Source organism: Phasianus colchicus, chromosome 10, assembly GCF_987193195.1.
Source record: "Phasianus colchicus chromosome 10, bPhaCol1.hap1.1, whole genome shotgun sequence".
Lineage (NCBI taxonomy): Eukaryota > Metazoa > Chordata > Aves > Galliformes > Phasianidae > Phasianus > Phasianus colchicus.
Window position 1 is genome coordinate 18,777,501 of NC_143445.1, and position 19,389 is coordinate 18,796,889.

The following is a 19,389-nucleotide window of genomic DNA, read 5'->3' on the forward strand; positions in this document are numbered from 1 at the left end:
CTGGCTTCTCTTCCCTTTCTCCCTCTGGGTAATGATTACCCTTTCCTAGTTAGCATGTTGCTTATAATGCCTTTTTGCTTCTTGCTTTTTTCTTTTTTGTCCTGAATGGAAATGCCAAAGACATCTGTGTGTTTGATGAACAGATATTGCTATTATTCCATGCTTTACATGGCTTTTTTCCCACTTTTAATTCATGTGCATCATATTTAGATGTTGTCAGACCTACACGGTTATCAAAGATCAAGATTTTTGTTGTGCTACATTCTATTTCAAGACCCTAATGGAACATTTTAGTAATTGGCTTTAGACTGTAACTGATGTGTGTTGGTGAGAGGTCTGTAAGAATATACAAATTGATAGGAAATGGAATGTGAGCTGTTATTTAAGCTTACAGTATTTTCTGTTCCTGTTTGTGCCTTATGTAAACAGCCCAGCAGGCAAATGATGAACCCAAACAGCGAAGCACCGGGCCTTTACATTAAGAAGGCTGTGCTGCTTGGAGGCTGCACACCATCTGAAAGCTTTCCAGATTATTTTCTGTTTGGAAATTCTTCTCCAGTTTTGTCCTGCATAATAGCAGGAGTGTAAAACTGCCGTGTCAGTCTCATAGAAATCATGTGTGTTTCATTGTTATCTGTGAGCATTTTCTTACAGCCAGTGCATCAGCTGGATAGTAACAAAAACAAATCCTGGTTTGTGCATTATCTGTAGCGGAATGATGATTCTGGGTTTGGAGCAAGCTGCCAAACATCTCTCCTGTTTGCTCAGTAAGCAGCATCGGTACCATCTCCCTTCCTGCTTGCATTTTCCCAGTGTATCCATTTGCTCATTGCTCACTCGTTCAGGGTTTGGGAGCAGGTAGAGCTGCAGCAGGTCAGAGCAGTGGTCGTGCCACAGCCTGTGCCTGTGTTCAGTACTGACTGATGGCAGCAGTGAGGAAATGCCACATCAGAAATATCCTTGTAGTGTTCAATCATTTAAGAAGATCTATGTCTGAAAAGGTAGGAGTTGAAATCAAATAATGCTGGATAGGTTTTGGCATTTCCCTGTTACTAATTCACATTACAAATTCTTCTGCTTTTGTTTTTTTTTCTAAAGAAAGAAAAGTGTTTTTCTATCAGTTTTGATTTTGCCAGCCTCAACTCCCTTCTGTTTGCTCTGGTTTGGTGTGACAGAAGTTCAGTCTCTTTTGTGCTTTTTTCTTTGGTTTGGCATTTTGTTTTGCACTGTGTGCTCCTCTGTGGTGTTCTGTAATACAAATAAGTTCTTTATCTTCTCTTTCTTTGGCAATTATTATTTTTTTTCCTAATACTTCAATGAAGAAGGGATGACTCGAAAGGAATGCAGGCATTCTTGCGCTAAACAAACATGTCACAGTCATTTTCATAATCTGATGAAGCTCTGTTATAGGTACAGGTTAGGCTTCTTTGTTGCCTTCTCCTTGCTGAGATGCGTAGGCTGCTCTGAAAGTAATGCCTCCTATTTATTTTCGTGGAAACTACAATAGATACGAAGAGCACAATACCTCTGTTTGATAGAGCAGATCCTCGGCTACCAAGCACAGCACAGCCACCACCATTAGCTGTGCATGCTTGCCACTGATGAACAAGATCCTGCATGCCATGCTCCGGTGCTGAAACACACTGCTTATAGGAAACAGAAGGATGGATTTCTGCTCAGCTTTCAAAATCATATATGGGCTTATTAATTGGTACTTATTTGCTGATTCCTTTGGGCATTATGTTGGTTTTGGTTACTAAACTGGGATTTTACTGAGTAGAATTGCATGGATAGAAACTTGAAGCTGGGGAAATGACGTCTTGCTGAGGAGACCTGTATTTAACACAGCTACAATTGGTATTCTATTCTAAAGTGCAGTGCGTGCTTGTAGTAATATTGTTCTCAAAATATGAGCAGGGTCATCCTTTATTGCCCCTGATGTGATGGCAATTAGCCATGAGGCCTTGAGTCATCTGCAGGAAGAAACCTGGACCTTGTATCAGGGGGCAGGGGAAGATGTGACATTGACACATGGCAGCAAACAAGCTCACAGAATTTTGGGGATCTTTCAGTTTTCTGTGCACAGAACAGAGGGCAGTCATGTGCCTGTAGGAAACTGTGATTTTATTGGCAAGTGGAAAATCTTGTAAATTACCAACTTGACTATTTCTGTTAAACAAGTTTGTTATCCTACCTCCCTCTGCAACTCTGTTTTGTGATCTCAATTTCTGGCAGCACGTAGAGCCAGGACAGCTAAGGAGGGCTGTGTGTGTGCTGCAGACAGCAGGCACCTGAGGGCTGCCTGCTGGGAGGGCTGCTGCATGGCACTGCTGGTTTGGTGTTTATCCTGTGCAAAGATAAAGCATTGGTGTACAGTACCGTGCAAATGAATCCCTGCCACACTGGGGTTTGTTACGTTTTTGTAGACATGTTTAATTTAAGTCATGCATCAGAAGTAGCCTGAAGACTTCAAGAAATAAAATCTATCACCTCCATCAAAGTGACTCCTTCAAACCTGTTAGCTGAAAGAAGAGCTGAATTTCCTCTGCCATTCAACCTTCATAAAAGCAAAATGTTATGCCAAAGGTGTGCCATGGATCACATCACCTGCTCCCTGTAGCTGCTGCTGGCTGGAAGCTTGTGAAGTGTTTGCCCCCCTGCTACAGGTAGGGCCACCAACCCCTACGTTTAATACCAGCCCAGGCTGCTCAGAGCCCCATCTAACCTAGCCTCGAACACCTCCAGGGATGGACGGGGCATCCACAGCCTCTCAGAAGAAGTGTTGGGGTAACAATATCTGCGTTCAGGAGCTGAACAACGACACCAGAAGTTCCTGTGTGCCTTGTTTTCAGTGCTGAGCAGAAACCTCCCAAACTTTTGAGATGCTTACAGAAATAATCAACTTCTGAACTGCGTGACAAATGTGGTTTGTGTATAGATTTAACTGTGAAAACGTTTGAGTGGCTTCAAAATGAGAGGGATGGCAAGCGCATTGGACACAGTGAAACATCACTTGGAATAATTAGCATAGTGGGTACACAGCCAACAGCGTTGCTCCACAGCCCAGAGTGCAGAGAAATACCTTGAAGAAAGGAAGACATCAAAACAGATAACAGAGCAAGTGTGAAAAACTTGCCATATTAATCATGTTAAGAGCCGATGGGGAGCTCCTTTGGGTGGCCGTGTGTAGTGGGGTCATGGTGGTGAAGGCCAGGCTGGGCTGCTGCACTGCTGCTTAGCTAAAATGTGCTTTCTGTTCAGCTTGGAGTCTCTGCTCAAACCTGAGCATCTTGCTGGGGCTGGCTTTCCCTTGCAGCCTCTTGGGATGGTGGGTGTGCCCGTGGGGCCACGTGTGTCAAACGTGCAAGCTCTTATGAAGACTGACAGATCCTCTCTTTGCAGACTCCTGCAGAGCAGGCCAAGGCTCGATTGCAGCTGGTGCTGGAGGCAGCAGGTAAGTCTTGCTGTTACAAGTAACACTGCATTTTTCAACTGTGTATTTCTCTTTTATAATATCAGAAAAACGAGGCCTATCAATATAGTCATTGTATTGCTTTCTGTTGGGCACGTGTCAAGTCCCTTTCTCCATCGCTCGCTTCTGTTTCTGGTTAAGCTGAAACTGGTGTGCATCATCGCTGGCGTTGGCTAAATTTCTCTAGAGAAATAAAGTGAGTACTTCGTTGTCTTCATGGGTTTGGCCTCTTGCTGCTTTGAAACTATTCAAAAATTTGGTTTTGTTATTTTATTTCTTAGCACTGAGCTGAACTGGTGCAGGTAAATACTTACTTCGATTTATGTGAAGTGGTTGCAGAAATATGTAATTCTCTCCTTAAAATGTCTATGCTGAAGTTTGTAATCTTATTTTTTGTCCTATTTTATTTTTCCCATTAAAAAATGTTGAATTTTTTCCTTTTTAAGTGAATAATTGACATTTCAAACACATTGTAATAACTACGTATTTGTCTGTAGTTCAGCCTTCATCTCTAGGATATGTATTCTTAACTTAAAAGCAACAATTCCCACTACCAATGTTTGCATTTCCCCCTTACCAAAGCCTTCTGTTCTAAGGGTTATCTATCTTCTCACGTTCCTGGATTTGTCTCCAGAAATGCATTTACCCTTCTATATTGTATAGTTCCAAATGCATTCGTTGTTCTCCATAACTTTAATAAATCTTTGAAGCACATGATGATAAAGTGGTTGTGACAGCACTGACCTAAAAAAGCACAATTTGTTTATACTGCTCACATCTGTCACACCTCATTTTTTAATTTAACACCTGGGAGGTGTACAAAAGATACCCACGAGCTGTAGATCACTGTGATTTGGGTCCCAGAAATTTCCAGAAACATATGAAAGGCCGATGACATTTTCTGATTTAAATATTCACTGTTGAAGTCCAAAATGTAGATTGAAGCTGCAAACTGTTGATAAAGAATTCAGGAGAGTTAATCTATTTCTCTTATACAGAATACAGGAAAAAATTATTTCCCATCTTTATTTAGGTGTTGGGAATCTTATACTTCTGAGCTCATCCCCTGTCCCTTCTCCCAGTCCCATGCTCAGTCAGTTACGCTGAATCTTTCTTAAATTGGTTTAAGAGGAGCGTTGGATTTGTTAATGCTGTTGTTTCAATGTTTTGTGTGTGTTCATGGCAAAATGAGCACTCTTCACCATTCACAAAATAAGTGTTAGAGCATTACTGAGCAGCTACACGTCTTCAGTTGGCTTTTCAATGAGCTCAAAACCAAGAGGTTAATTGTTGCTGTTGTAGCATGAGCTGAAAATAATGTTAATTTTAATCTGTATGTTAGCAGTGATGAACAAAGGTGTTCTTTGTATACATGGTGTTCAGTGCAGTGTACATCCCAGAGTTGTGCATTCACTTGTGAATATCTGCCTGCCATGTGGTAGGAATTGCTCTGCTCCTGCTAAGTGAGGAAAAAGCTGTGCTGTATTCAGAATATATTGCCACATTTTAGTGACTGTTAGTATACAGGTGTAAGAACAAACAAGTTTTAACTCTGCTGTGGTTCAAAATTACCAACAAGTGTAAGAGAGGACTTTGGGAAGGGCCCTTCCCTGTTCATCTCTGCTGATGTGCTCCACTTATGTTGGCATCTCCCCTTTCGTGCCATTTGCACGCTATCTCCCACAGTGATCTAACACTTCCTTTTGTCATTTTATAGAAATGTATCTGCCCATTTCCTTCTGAAAATTTCCGTATCGTTCTGAACTTAGAAGGAATTAACCTAGAAGAAAATTTACTTTGCTTACTAAGAAAATTTTTGGTTCTTAATATGTTGGAAATACCTTTGGATGAATATAACACGGTTACAGCAAACTGTACAAGGCTATGTAAGGTTACAAAGTATATTAAATATTCATGTGTATAAATAGCAGCTTGTTTGTCTGTAAAATATTTGTGAAATGTATGTTGTAAGAGCAGACAAACTTTAAATTTAAACTGATGGTGAGTTTTGGTCTTTGCTTAACTCTTGGTACTAGCAGTATTTAAGTTGATGATCTGCTCTTCGTTGTAGCCCTGGGAAATGTAGAGTTTTATTTATTTATCTTACTATCTAGGTTTACTTTTTGCTTAACCCATCAAGTAGTCTAAATTCTAACATATCCTTTACCAATGCTGCTATTGTAGATTAAATATAGTATCAGAAAAGGAGAGGCTGGGACACATCTGCTGCGTACTGGTGGAGAAGCCAAGTTACAGTTGTGTTGGACTTGTGGTTTGAGGAAAGAAACTGCTAGTAGTGTTGCTTAAGTTTGCTCAGGTACAAGCCTTCATCTTCCATTTCTGTTTTCTCTGGGACTTCCCTCAATTCCTAGAACACATATAAGCATCAGAGAAAACAGTTTTGGTGTTTTCTTCAACTTGGACATAGGAACAAATACATATTTGTGTGCAGTCAGTGTTTGTTTCACTGGAGTTCAGAACATTTCAGGATGTTTTCTTCAAACATGACAGCAGGAGTTCCTAGCTCGTCTCCAAGCCCAGAAGGGTTTGGTCCATGAGCTGGTTGCACTCTGTGTTAAGCCCATGCAGCAGCTCACCTCGTGTTCATGCCAGATAGACAGGAGATGCTTCAGAGGTGTGATTCCAGATGGAAGCTGGGTGCAGAACTTTAGATGTTCTGTGATTTGCTTTGTTTCTTGTCATGCTTCTGGGAAGTATTTGCACGTCAGGGCTGTCTCCTCAATCTGAAGATGTGTGCACGATTTTTTGCTTCTCATTGACCAGTTGTAAATTATTTGGCTTTACTCTTATGGCTTTAAGCAAGAGAAAGAACATGATAACACACGAGTAATGCTAGGGATTTTGAATGTAGGCTCTGAAAGTGCTTGGCATGCCAACTTTTCCATGTCCTGTTCTCATGCAATGACCACGGCTTCAAGAAATTCATGTTATGTCACTGTGTTCCCTTTACTCTTTACTGCTCACTTCATCACCAGAGATGCTCGATTTTGGGGAAGGTGGGTGTCCAACTGTCTCCTCATCTGGCACAGCCCTGTTGGGGGTTGCAGGTGTAAGCTCTAAAGCTGCTTTTAGAGTCTTTGCCATATTTGGGATATATTGACCGATTCCTCTGGAAGTGAAAAGAAAGCAAGTAGTAAAGCAGCCTGTTTTCAGTGGGCTTCTTGCTTTTTGCTGTTGCTCTTTGGAAGATAAGAGTTAGGCTTCTGGTCTCTCCAGGAAGGCTGGGAGAGCGCAGTGCATTCACCTGGGGGGAGTGGAGGGAAAGGTGGTCACAGCACGCCTGGGTGATGTGTTGATGCCAGAAGCTTTGCCTCTGCCCTTCATTCCTGGTGGTGACCTCACTGCACGCTTTGTTAAATACCGCTTTTCTTTGTTAGCACAGATTAATTTCAGTATCTGTGTTCTCATTAAGGAGCGCAACATTTGAAGACGCCGAAGCACTCCCCTCTAATTCTTAGGGTAACTGGATTTTGATTTACAAAAACTGCTGTGGGTCTCATGTGCACGTTTGTATTTGCATGGCTTTATTCCGTTATCCTCCTTAATATTTAGGCACACGGAGGCCTTTTTAGGGCACTCTGACAGTATTGCAGCAGCTCGCCATGCTCGAGCAGATGTTAAGCAGGCAATAGTTGAATGTTAATTTTGGGGGGGTGGGATGTTTAAGCCTATCTGAAGTATGTTGCATGTGGGCCTTCCAGACTTAGCTACAATGCTTTGTCTCTTGGGAGAATTTTAAAGCTAAACCTCTTTCTTTTTGTCGCTCTATATGGACTCTCTCAAGTCAGTATAAAGCAGATCATCCCTAGGCTAAAGCTCTTCAGCTTTTGTTATTGGGCTCTGTAGGCCTGTAATTAGGCCTCCTGGCAGGCCTTGCAGGCCAGTTAATGGTCATATGGAGTTTCTATGAGGCAGCCTGGCTTAGTGCAAATCCTTCGCGGGAATACGTTTATGGGTCACTTCCTACCAGGACCGGGCTTTGTGCGGCTGCCCCCGGGCTGACAGGAGCAGGTTCCCTTGACCATGGCCAGCTCGCTTTGCGCCGCACAATCTCCCACTAATCCCCAGTGTAAACAGAGGATTTAGCAGAGCTTCTGTCACTTACAGTTGCCAAACCACTTGGGTGTCTGTGATTCCTTTCCCAGCCTTCATTACCGAGAAGCACAGGAGATTTGAGCTCGGTTTGCTATTAAGCATTTACTCGTATTGCAAATGTTAAGAAAGAAGTTTGCCGTGCGCTGAATCCTGCTTCGCCAAAAGTGATGAGAGTGGTGGGAAACCTCGGACCTTGAAAGGCAGTAAATTTGTGCCATTAATTGTTGTATGGCATCCGTGTTTCCTCGTTAAGATAAAAACATGGACAAATATCCCTAAATGGAAATGTGTTGATATGAATGTAGACCTTGCCAGCCATCAATCCTAGCAGAGTAGATTGAAAAATGTTCCAAGTGGAGGTTTCTTATTGTCCTTATAAAGACGATTACAAAAGGCAATTGATCTGGATTTTCAAAGGTCTAGAGTTGAAATAAGTGACTGATCTATTTTTGGAATCTGCATTTCAATCTATGGCTGAAAGAGCATTCAAGAATAGGGCATTTTTGTGCAAAGAATTCTTGATAGAGTTTATTTAAAGGCAACTGGAGAGCTGAGGCCCTAATATGACATTAGCAAGATGCGGGAGAAATTAATGAATAGAAATAAGCGTTTACCATTTATCAGATCTGTTTGGCAGCAGTTCTGGGTATCAGCTATTTTACTCATTATCTTTTGAATTATGCTATCAGATTGCTCCCTTTAATTTTGTACCATGCATCTTTATTACATTTTACATAGTCCTTACAGAGAAAATAATGGAATAGAAGCACTTTGTCTTTAGCCCGTGTAAGAATGCAAGTGTTTTATAATATTTATGTGTTTCTTTATCTCCCCATTATAATACATTTTATTAGAGAGAAAAATCCTCATTTGTGCTCCCAGTGCCTGATAAATACATAGCCCAATATTCTCTATTTTCTGGTATCACAGTGGCTCATAACAGATGTGGCTGAAAGGACCACATACGTAGACTGTATGATTTTAGTCTGGTGGAACTAATAGGATCACTCGCTACTTTATAGACTCTTGCTTTTCTTTTACTTTAATAAAAACTGTTTAGTTAAATAGGATGGCCTCTGTTTTGCTCTTTGCTAGCTATGCAAAGCAGTAAGGCAAGCAGGTGGCAACAAGTACGAAAACTTTCATTTTACTGGTGCTTAGCTTTGGATACCAAACTTCTAAAGTGTAAAATGTTTATGGATTTATTGTGTTGGGTTTTTTATTGTTGTTTTTATTTTTTTTTATTTTTAGTTTTTGATTTTGGGGTTTGTAATTATCCGAATGGCTTTAGAAGGATGGATAATGTGTGTTGGCTTATATAAGCAAAGGGTGAAATAGGACATAGAAACTTCAGGTTTCCGTGATATGGGTAAAATATAACTTATAAAATACTCTTTTATCCAGAACTAGAAATTTTTACGATTTTAAAAGCTGCTGAAAATTGAAAAATAGATTAATTAATACAACTAGTATGTGCATATGCTCAGTCTGACTTGATACCAGCTCCTTATTTCTATCAGTATCAAACAGTTGCTTTAAGCTGCGTCCATCAACACTGAGTTTTACTTCTATTTGTATGGAAATCTCAATCCCGTGAGCACGAATGTCCCATTGAATAATTTCTGTACATCACAGCTGTTGATTTCATTTGCTGAAGACCTGTTTTTTAAAGGTGTGCTCAGGTACAAATCGGAGGAGAAGCTGTTGTTCCCATTGCTGCTGTGGTTTCAGCTACTGGCATTAATTGCTTATAGCCCTACAAATTGTCATTGATGTCTTTTCTTCCTTAATGCCTGCCTTAGTGCCCTCTCCGTGTCCTCTCTTCACACTGTGGCTCAGGTTTGGTTGGAATACTTGCTTAGTGAACCCAGTTTCTAGGCCAGCTGCTGGTTCCTACTTGGTCAGCAGGTAGCAGTTTCCAACTGAAACTTCTACTGCAATTAGACTTTGGAGTAGAATTTTTAAAGGGAAGTAAGCGCATCATCGTATGTTCATTATGATGGACAAGCTTGGAATCATTACTGGGAGTCTTTCTGGCTTGGTTGTGATCCTTCCCATAGTGCTTAGTAATGTGCAGAGCCCTCAGGACTGAGGAGAAGAAAAGCCTGAGAAATATCCATCCGGCCAAGCTGGTAGGTCAGTGTGGGCTTTTGACGTTGTTCTGTTTCTCAGCTGAACTTCCCATCACGTTGCCGGTTCTCTCAGACAGTTTCAGACCTTCCTGGGCAACTAGCTGTGAGTTTCCCAGTCCTCCATGTCCTAACGACCTGCTTGTCTCTGTGGAAGGCCAATGGCACTGCTGGGGGGCTGAGCACCCAGAGGTGGCCCTGCCCCACTTGGCTGCTCCCAGCCCAATCTTCACATTGGGATTCTTGGGTGAATTTCATTGCCCCTAGCTATTGGTGGCCAGGTGGTATGCTGCTCTGTTTTAGGTCATTGCCATTCATTATGAAATGTAGACATGTAGCACTCACCCCTACCAATAGATATTATTTAATTTTTTCAGTTTATTATTTCAGAGTCTTTATCAGAACGTTTCAGGTCTAGTTCCATCTGTGCTCTTGTGTTAGTCTCAAAGCAGCAGAAAAGCTGAAAGGCTGTTGATAGTTTGAAATAAAATTAACACTTATTTTCCCTCATGAGAGCCTGATTTGTGAAGAGCTGGGTTTGTGTATTTTAACACAGTGTGCATTTGGAATCAAGCCAGTAGTGCATGTAATAATTACACATTATGTGAGTAAATAATAATAATAAAAACAACAAAAAACACACTGACAAGAAAACGGATCTTTTATGATCTAGAATAAAATAGTGGTAGCTATTTTTTATATTGTGTGTTTGATGAGAATTGGAAGTAATTGCAACAAAGATGCACAAGGATGCAGGCAGTTCTTGAACTCACCTGGTCAGTGTGCAGCAGTGAGCTTTACAGCCAGGCACAAGTGCTTACACAGCTGGGCATTAAATACATTTATTCATACATTACTTGCTCCTAATTTGTTGGCAAAGCTACATAATCTCATTAGGGTACTAAAAAAAAAAAATACTTTCTGCATGCAAAGCTACGGCTATATAATTAAGAGTCATTAATCCAAGTAATTATTTTTAAATCATATTAATGGTCTTGTCCTTATGGAGTATGTGGTTTTGATGTGCAGCTGTTTTGTGTCGTTGGTGAGCAAACAGTTACTTAATCGATAATATCTTCAACTTCTTTTTCATGATTGCTGAAAAAATACGATGTTTTAATTAAACTAATTTGAGTAGAGAAGAAAATATACCTGAAAGTCTTCAAAAAGGGCAAGAAGGAAGATCCAGGTAATTACAGGCCAGTCAGCCTCACCTCTGTCCCTGGAAAGGTGATGGAACAGATTGTGCTGGATGCCATCTCCAGACAACTGGAAGAAAAGGAGGTTATCAGGAGTAGTCAGCACGGGTTCACCAGGGGGAGGTCGTGCTTGACCAACCTGGTGGCCTTCTATGATGTTGTCACTGGCTGGGTGGATGGGGGGAGAGCAGTGGATGTAGTCTACCTTGATTTCAGCAAGGCATTTGACACTGTCTCCCACGACATCCTTATAACGAAGCTGAGGAAGTGCGGGATAGATGAGTGGACAGTGAGGTGGGTTGAGAACTGGCTGACTGGCAGAGCACAGAGGGTTGTCATTGGCGGTGCAGAGTCTGGTTGGAGACCTGTAACCAGCGGTGTTCCCCAGGGGTCGGTGCTGGGACCGGTCCTGTTCAACATCTTCATCAATGACCTTGATGAGGGGGTAGTGGCCACCCTCAGCAAGTTTGCTGATGATACGAAGTTGGGAGGATTGGCTGACACGCCCGAAGGCTGTGCTGCCATTCAGCGAGACCTGGACAGGCTGGAGAGCTGGGCAGTAAGGAACCAGATGAAGTTTAACAAAAGCAAGTGTAGAGTCTTGCACCTAGGGAGGAATAATTCCATGCACCGGTACAGGTTGGGGGATGACCTGCTGGAGAGGAGCTCTGTGGAGAGGGACCTGGGTGTCCTGGTGGACGACAGGTTGGCCATGAGCCAGCAGTGTGCCCTTGTGGCCAAAAAGGCCAACGGCATTCTGGGGTGCATTAAAAGGAGCGTGGCCAGCAGGTCGAGGGAGGTTATCCTCCCCCTCTACTCTGCCCTGGTAAGGCCTCATCTGGAGTACTGTGTCCAGTTCTGGGCTCCTCAGTACAAAAAAGACAGGGATCTCTTGGAAAGAGTCCAGCGGAGAGCCACAAAGATGGTGAAGGGCCTGGAGCATCTCCCCTATGAGGAAAGGCTAAGTGAGCTGGGTCTGTTTAGCCTTGAGAAGAGAAGACTGAGAGGGGACCTGATCCAGGTCTATAAATATCTAACGTGTGGGGGGCAAAGTGGCGAGGCCAGACTCTTTTCAGCAGTGTGCAGAGACAGGACAAGGGGAAATGGCCAGAAGCTGGAGCATAGGAAGTTCCGCACCAATGTGCGCAAGAACTTCTTTACGGTGAGGGTGACGGAGCACTGGAACAGGCTGCCCAGGGAGGTTGTGGAGTCTCTGGAGATATTCAAGACCCGCCTGGACGCCTACCTGTGCGACCTGGTGTAGGGATCCTGCTTTGGCAGGGGGGTTGGACTCGATGATCTCTGGAGGTCCCTTCCAACCCCTACGATTCTGTGATTCTGTGAAAGGAAGTAGTTCACTTCTGCAAGCTGTAATGCTGCTGTGTTGGTGTCTAAAAGCCATTCACTCTATGAACGTATTTCAGACTCTTATAAGGGATAACAAAATGCTTTGTTTTGAGCCATGGTTGTGGCATAGATTTCAATGTGTGTATTTTCCAGTGTAAGAAGCCCAGGAGTAGCTGCTAAATTGTACCCTAGAAAGGAGACCAGTGGAGTATTGCTGCCTTTTGGTATGTAAATACGGACATTAAAATTGAGACAGAACCTAGAAGTAAATGTACAGTAACTTTATTAGCCAGTGAACGTTTCGTGCCTCGAGAAATAAACCTAAAGCTGTTAGAATTTCTATTTCTTGGTTAGTTTTTTATCTGAGAGCTGTTGTGCTACCAGGAAACAGAAGTATCTCAGGCCCACGTTATAACTAATAGGTTTTCAGAAACAACGTTGTAGCATATGGTATACATGATTTTGATGCAAATATGTGTGCTAATTACGTGCAGATGAATCTTGCAGTCCTGCTATTGATCTTAAGTCAAAGACAATTTTTCAGTTAGTTTAAGTTTTATACCAATTCATATTTAGCAACTTTGCCCGGTAATTTAATTATGCGCCGCTTTGGCTGCAGAAACCATATGTGGTTGTGCAGCAATTTGCTGTTTAAAAATGCCTTTTGGGAAATGTTACATCTTAATATCGACAGCACAACACCCATTTCTCATGGTAAACTATCTGTTGTGCGATTATCTCTGTAGGTGCCTGCTTTGGTCTGTGGTCATTAAAGCATTGGCCAGAATGTGTGTCCTCAGGTCATGCCAGTACACACACCCGTACATTCCAGTGTGTTTCCCACCCTTCAGTTTCCTTCCACAAACAAATCTGGAGAGCATTTGGCTGTGCCCAAAGAGAGGTTGTACAGTGCTTGGTCTGCCCAGAGTACTGCCTTTTGCTGATTAAGCGAAGACACTTAAGACCTAATTACAATAAGGCAGAATTATTCTGGAATAATGATGGCTTGCAGAAATACAAATGGGGTTTAGAGATCTTACAGCCCTGAAAATACAACAGGAATTTGTGAATGTTGGTAGGCGCAGGTAGTTGGTGCAGTTTGGCTCTCTCTGCTCGTTTGCCCATTCGTTGGAGGTGTTCAGTTCAGAAGCACAGTCAGTCCAGCACCTGAAGGTCTTCTTCCGTGCCTCCATGATCTTCCTATAACTCATTTATATTAATTCCTTCACTTGAACCAAGAACAGTATTTAATGTGGGTAATAAAATCCTTGTTTTACAGTTATTGAAAGAATATTTATCACGGCTTTATTAAATATAGAGTAATAAGTGTGCCATTTTTTCCAAGTGCTTTCGTTTGTTCATGTTTTCTTTGTTGACCCAAATGAATGAAATTAGAACAAACAATCTCTGAGTCATTTGTAATCAAGAGCTGATTAATGGAGTTTGGTTTCATAGCCATTATTCATTCAAGAACACCTGATATCCTTCCCATAAACAAATTGTGTTTGTCCAAATTAAGAAATTAAATGAAGCATTTGATGAGTTTATGATTGACCCTTCTAACTCTGAGCCCATTAGTCAATGTTGTTATCATACAAAACTGTTTGACTAATGTGCTGTCTGAAGAAGCATGTGGATTTATTATGATTTCTGATTAATGCGTGCTGCAAGCCAAACTACTAGATTGTAATAATTTTTTGATTTTCATTTGAGCAATCGCTGAAGATTTTCATCAGTGATGAAATGCGTTTGTGTCCCATTAGATTTAGAGATTATTATAAGGTGTTGACTAAATAAATCTTGAAGCACAGTACTGGATGTTTCTCAAAGATGGTTTTTTCCCTTTTAGTGCTGTGGTGGGCAGTCATCCTTATAGAAAGCCAAGCATCTTTTAATAGGAGCTTCTGTGTGACTGATATTCTCATGGCTGAGACTGCCAGTAAGAATTCCTGTAAAAAAAAAATGGGCATTACTGATTTCCTTCTGTTCATAGTTTTGGTTTATGAAATGTTAATATCTGTTTTAAAAGTGGTTACTCTGGTTGTTTTGAAAGGCTTCTTATAATACTGAGACCAAGAATGTGCGTGAAAAGTAGATTTTAAGATAAGCTTCTGTAATAAAAGGGTGGCTTTGCTTCAAATACCACTCTCCCCACTATTTCAGGAAGCACATTATGTGTGTTAATAATTTTATCTAAAGATAAATAAGTATTTTTCCTCAGAAAAAACACCCAAACAGTACCTCCAATCTGAAAGCCCTGCATGGTCTTCTCTGAGAGCTTTGGATAGTAACTATTGCAGAGTGCATCTAGAGAGTTTAGCCAAAAGAAAATCACCCAAACATATGATGAATAAACTTACCCTGACTGCCCAGAGCTATATTTGCCTGTAGCATTTAAAACTCCTAATTGCTTGCCTGGTATTAAGCTGCTTAGAGAGACCTGAGCAGGCACCAGCAATCTTCGTTTGATCCTAAACCAAAGATTGTGAAAAGGAGAGAGCAAGTGAATTAAAGCACTGCCTTGGATGCTTTCTAAGAACAGCTAAAACCTAAAAATAAAGACAGTAAATAAATAACAACGACCTAATGGCAAGGGTGGTGAAGCTGGTGTTTATTCTTCACTCGAATGGCGTATTGGCACGTAACCCATCCATCTGCACACGTACGCATGTTTCCGTTGCCTTTTGTAAGAGAAAAGCTAAGCTTTCATGTAACGCTCTTCCAAATACGAATCAATATGCAAAAGCAAGAAAAGTTCATACTGAATTAAATCTGCAGACAATTATTTTGGCTGTGTTTCCACAAGCTTAATGAAGAATTGCACTGTGATGCATGGGAAAGGGCAAAGTGGGGTCTTTGTTAAATGGCAAGGAGGAAGACTTGCGCCCTTTGCTGTATTGCTTGTATTGATTACCCTAGTGAGAAGGAAAAAATATTTTGAATCACAGCTGACTTGAACAATCGAATACATGTGTGTATGTCAGGTCTTCCCATTAGTTCTATTCTATTTCTGTTCTGCATGGCTACAGTGTAATTTATTATTTAAGATTTCTGGGCTGACTTCTTTGTTTAAGCCATTGTGTATCCCTTTATGCTGTTAAAATACCCATTGAAATTATTTAATCAAGGTATTGTCTTAAAGGTTTTGAGCATGTTATGTTCTGAAGCCCTTGGAGAACACTGAGAAATGTTAATGATGTTATATTGGTTAGCCTCTTTGAGCAGGATGAAATCGTGACTCCATTGTTACCAACTCGAGGCAAGAGAACTGAGGGAGGATTCTGTTCTTTATGAAATCAGGGTTATTTGTGTTCACCTGGTAAGAGCACGGGTATTAGAACTGAGCCCTGTTATGCCTGAGCTGTGCTGCTGGGCACAGGGCAGTGCTTAGGGTTGGGCTGAAGGTGCCCAGTTTGGTCAGTGCAGGTAAATGAAGGGCCAGGTGTGTTGTTGGGTGTTTGTGCAGTGCTGGAGTGGAGCAGGGAGGCAGTAATACCTTGCACTGAGAGCTGATAGTAGCTGAATCTATGTCCAATGATCTCATTAAATGCAAATCATTGCTGTAAGTGGTGTTCTTAACTGTGTTTGTGTCAGAGCCATCCGACCAGTTGCTTTGGATGCATGTGGCAGAATTTCACGGTGCAGGCAGCTCCTTCCTCATGCTCTGGTTCCCTCACAAGCTCAGCTCCAGGCTTCTGCTTCCTTGGGGAGGAGATATGGGGGAGGTCAGCCACAGTTGTTTGCAGTAATCTCTCCTTCAGAGTTTATCAGTTTGAGGAAACTTAGGGGTAATTGCACTGGAACAAAACAAAAAAGGAGTTCCCGGTGCAGAAGCTGCTGCTTGTTTCATCCCATGTGCTTTTAGCACTCACTAAAGAGGAGTCTTCCACATGTTTTATACAGACAAAGCATCTTTTTGTGCTCCTATCTTCAGAAATAGCTATGCTAAGTAATTTACCTCCTCCTCAAAGCAGAACAACAAACCAAATGCAGAAAAATCAATTGGAGCACACTTACGCATGGAACGTTTTAGCCCAAACAAGTCAGAGCAATGAAGTTGCAATAACCAGGTTCCAACAGTCAAATAATCCTAAAGAGATGTTGTGCTGTCATCATCCTGCAATATATTAAGCTGTTCATCCTGAACTATATTATAGAAGTGCCGTTATTACGTGTGAGTGTTATTCCAATTATTTTCTGTGATGCATAAATTCAACCACAATCAGTGTGTAGGGAACCCTGCAGTACTTCCATTTTCCATCTCCCTTCTTGTCCTGCCTACCCATTGCCTTTAGCTGTCAGAATCTGTCATGGAAGTTCCAAAACCGGTTGTCTGAAATCTGCTCAGGTTATAACATAGAGGCCTCTGTTACTGAAGAAAATGTAGACATGAACCTGAGAATAGCCTGTGCTGTTCTGGCAATACCCTTAGTACTTGGTGGTGTCTTAGATAACAGTTCTGAGAGGCAGGTGGTGGAACTGACCCATGAGGGGATGCTCTATCAAGGTGCTCGCAGCCTTGGATGCTGCTTTACCTGCTAGAGTGTGGCAGGAGATGGGAGGTGCTGCTTTTCCTGGCAGTGAGGAGGATTTCAGCCTGGGTAACGCACTGCTTCCATGGAGGTGACCCTGAGGGATCCCCATGTGCCACTCTGTGTGTTTGCAGCAGGCTGTCCCAAGGTGCTGGGCTGCTGTCCCCACACTCCTGCAGCTGGCAGGGATCAGGCCTGAGGTGGGCTGCAGTGGGGCTGCAGCATCTGGTGGCCAACAGGGTGCAGAGGGGGCACTTTGACATCTGCCACTGTTCACCATCTTTGTCAAGGGTGTGTTTGAGTTAAAATTATGATTGTTTTCCACCACAATCCCAAGCAGGGTGACAGCAAGCACTGAGGAAGCAGAACAAGGCAGAAGGGAACCTGGAGCTTGCAGGAGTCCATGTCAGAGGGTGAGAAAGGAGTTCTGCAGAGATGTCAGCTGCTCATGTCCCAGTGAGCTTAACCCCTGTAGTATTATCTTCAAGTTTCTGCTGCAGCATGCCTGTAGTTTTTAAAGCTCATTAAGCTTACCAAATGGGCTTATTTCCAGTAGTGGTGGGACTTGTATTCTGAGTGCAGCCCATGCCCAGTGCCAGTCCCCATCCTGGCCACCCTCGCATCGTGGGCGTTTTGTTCTGAGGCTCAGCCTACCAACAGCTGATAAAATGAGCTGTGCTCTCCAGCAGATAAATTTACAGTATTCAGCTGTTTGTAGGTGATTATGCAGGGCTGCAACAAAATAAAGCCTAAAGCGTCGTATTAGCTGTGCCGTTTGTATGGGTGCTAATACACTTTGAATAAAGCCCTCAATTACTAAGCACTTCTGAGTCCTGACAAGACAGTCCCATGACGTTAATGGTATCTTTATAACCTTTTTAACTTCTTGTTTCTCTGACAGAGCACTACAATAACAGCGATGGGTTTGCCCTTGGCAAGCAAAAACTCATTTTGAGAGGATAATAAGTATTTACTATTTAGATAGCTGGCAATAAAATTTCTCTGAATGAGATTTTCCTGAGAAAATACAAACTGATTAAATTACTTTCTTTAATGGACTGGTGAAGCATGTAATAATAGTTTGTTGAAGCAGCAAGTCTAATGTTGAGCTTTTTATTTTTTTTTTTTTTTGGTGAAAACACAGAAGGATTTTTTCCAAACTTATTCCGGCATTTCCCTGCAAGTCACAAGGATGGTTTTTTTCATTTTTTTCATCTTAGGTAGGTATAATAAACTCAAATGAGTTTATTGGTGACAGCCAAGAGTTTCCAGAATCGCTGTGTGTTCATAGCCAAGTGCTGTCACACAGTGTAAGTAGCTGGGTGTGTGCAGAACCTTGTGCTGTGATGTCAGCTTCTGTTTTACAAATGTGCCTTTCCTGGGGAGGCACAGAGCACGCACTGCACTGCAGACATGAGTGCTGTGTGCAGCAGTGCTGTGCTCCAGCAGAAGGCTGTTTCCCAGCTGAGGTGGAATGTTTAAGATTAAGCGCAAAGCTCCTTTAAGAATTTGTCCTGGAGCACATTCAGTTATTTTAAAATACTTCTAAATAATGTCATATTAAAGTCTGAGGAAAACGTTTGCAAATCATTTGTACAGGAACAAATTTACCTGTGTTTTTAGCCAACCTGAGCTGCCTGGCTCTGAAGCAGGGTTGCTCTCATTCTTGTATTGGTGCAGACTGGAGTTGGGCACTGTTCCATGGCAGATCTTGCAGCTCACAAAGACCAGGGTATCTTCTCAATACTAATTCAGGAAGTACGTGTGTGTTCACGTGTACACGTGCAAGACCACCACCTTCTGTATTTTCAGTGTCAGCAGGAGAATTTCATCTTGTCACTATAAGAAAATTTATTGCAATTGGATCCAGATCATCATGCCCTTACGTTAAATATCCCTGAATATGCATACGTTAAGAGCACTGATTTGCAGGCTTTCATTTTCTCTCAAACCCCTGGCACAGTCGTGCATCATTTTATCTGGCACTTTGTAATTTCAGAAAATCTTTATTCTTGGCACTGGGAAGTGCTGGGGATACTGCCTCACACCAGTAGCGTAGCACTGGAATAAGAGGATAATATTGGTAATATTTCTTTTCCTTTTCTAATTTAAACATCAGTCACTGTATGGAGCTGCTGTGATGTTGCAAACAAATTCATAAGCTGCACTGCATTTGATTTTAAAAACAAAACAAAACAACAAAAAACACAGCTTTCCCCTCAGCTCAGTAACTCCCTTGGAAGCTCATACAATACTGCATAGGTTTATAAATTGAACTCTCACTTTTTTTGGACGTACCGGACTGGATGAGTGATGGCTGTGTCTATTTGCCATAAAATTTTAATTATGGAATAGGTATGAATCATTGCTCCTGCTTTTTAAAGTGTTAAAATATTAGAGCTTTGTTATTTATTATACCTGTGAGGACAGAGGAAGAAAATGGAAGGGATTTCAAGTCGGTGAAGGCTGGATCCTGACCTGGGCTGATGGCTTTTGCACCCTCATCCATGCGAGGTGCTGCCATGGAGCTGCTTGGATGGACAGACAGTGCCTTCTCTCACAGGTACTGAGGCTCCCACCCTGCAAAGTCTGGC

The 19,389-nt window shown here is 42.0% G+C and overlaps 1 protein-coding gene and 2 long non-coding RNA genes across 8 annotated transcripts in view; 2 read left to right on the forward strand and 1 right to left on the reverse strand.

Annotated features, from left to right (window-relative positions):
• RSRC1 (arginine and serine rich coiled-coil 1) overlaps positions 1–19,389 on the forward strand; it is a 114,172-nt gene that overhangs the window by 65,305 nt on the left and 29,478 nt on the right. For both annotated transcript variants that reach the window (XM_031603684.2, XM_031603683.2), the window contains one exon: positions 3,403–3,454. In XM_031603684.2, coding sequence (XP_031459544.1) covers positions 3,403–3,454 — 52 coding nt within the window. The remainder of the gene's footprint in view (positions 1–3,402; positions 3,455–19,389) is intronic.
• LOC149916642 (uncharacterized) lies at positions 3,465–19,297 on the forward strand. The gene is made up of 3 exons (XR_016469749.1): positions 3,465–9,720; positions 12,417–12,487; positions 19,226–19,297. It is a non-coding gene; the product is annotated as an uncharacterized LOC149916642 (long non-coding RNA).
• The window catches only part of LOC116235479 (uncharacterized), a 45,664-nt gene continuing 38,780 nt past the window's right edge, over positions 12,506–19,389 (reverse strand). For 2 of the 5 annotated variants that reach the window (XR_016469736.1, XR_016469734.1), the window contains exon 7: positions 15,729–18,634. This is a non-coding gene — a long non-coding RNA (uncharacterized LOC116235479). Of the gene's footprint in view, positions 14,213–14,623; positions 14,735–15,728; positions 18,635–19,389 lie in introns of those variants that run through there. The other 3 variants (XR_016469739.1, XR_016469735.1, XR_016469737.1) reach the window with 3 other exon arrangements.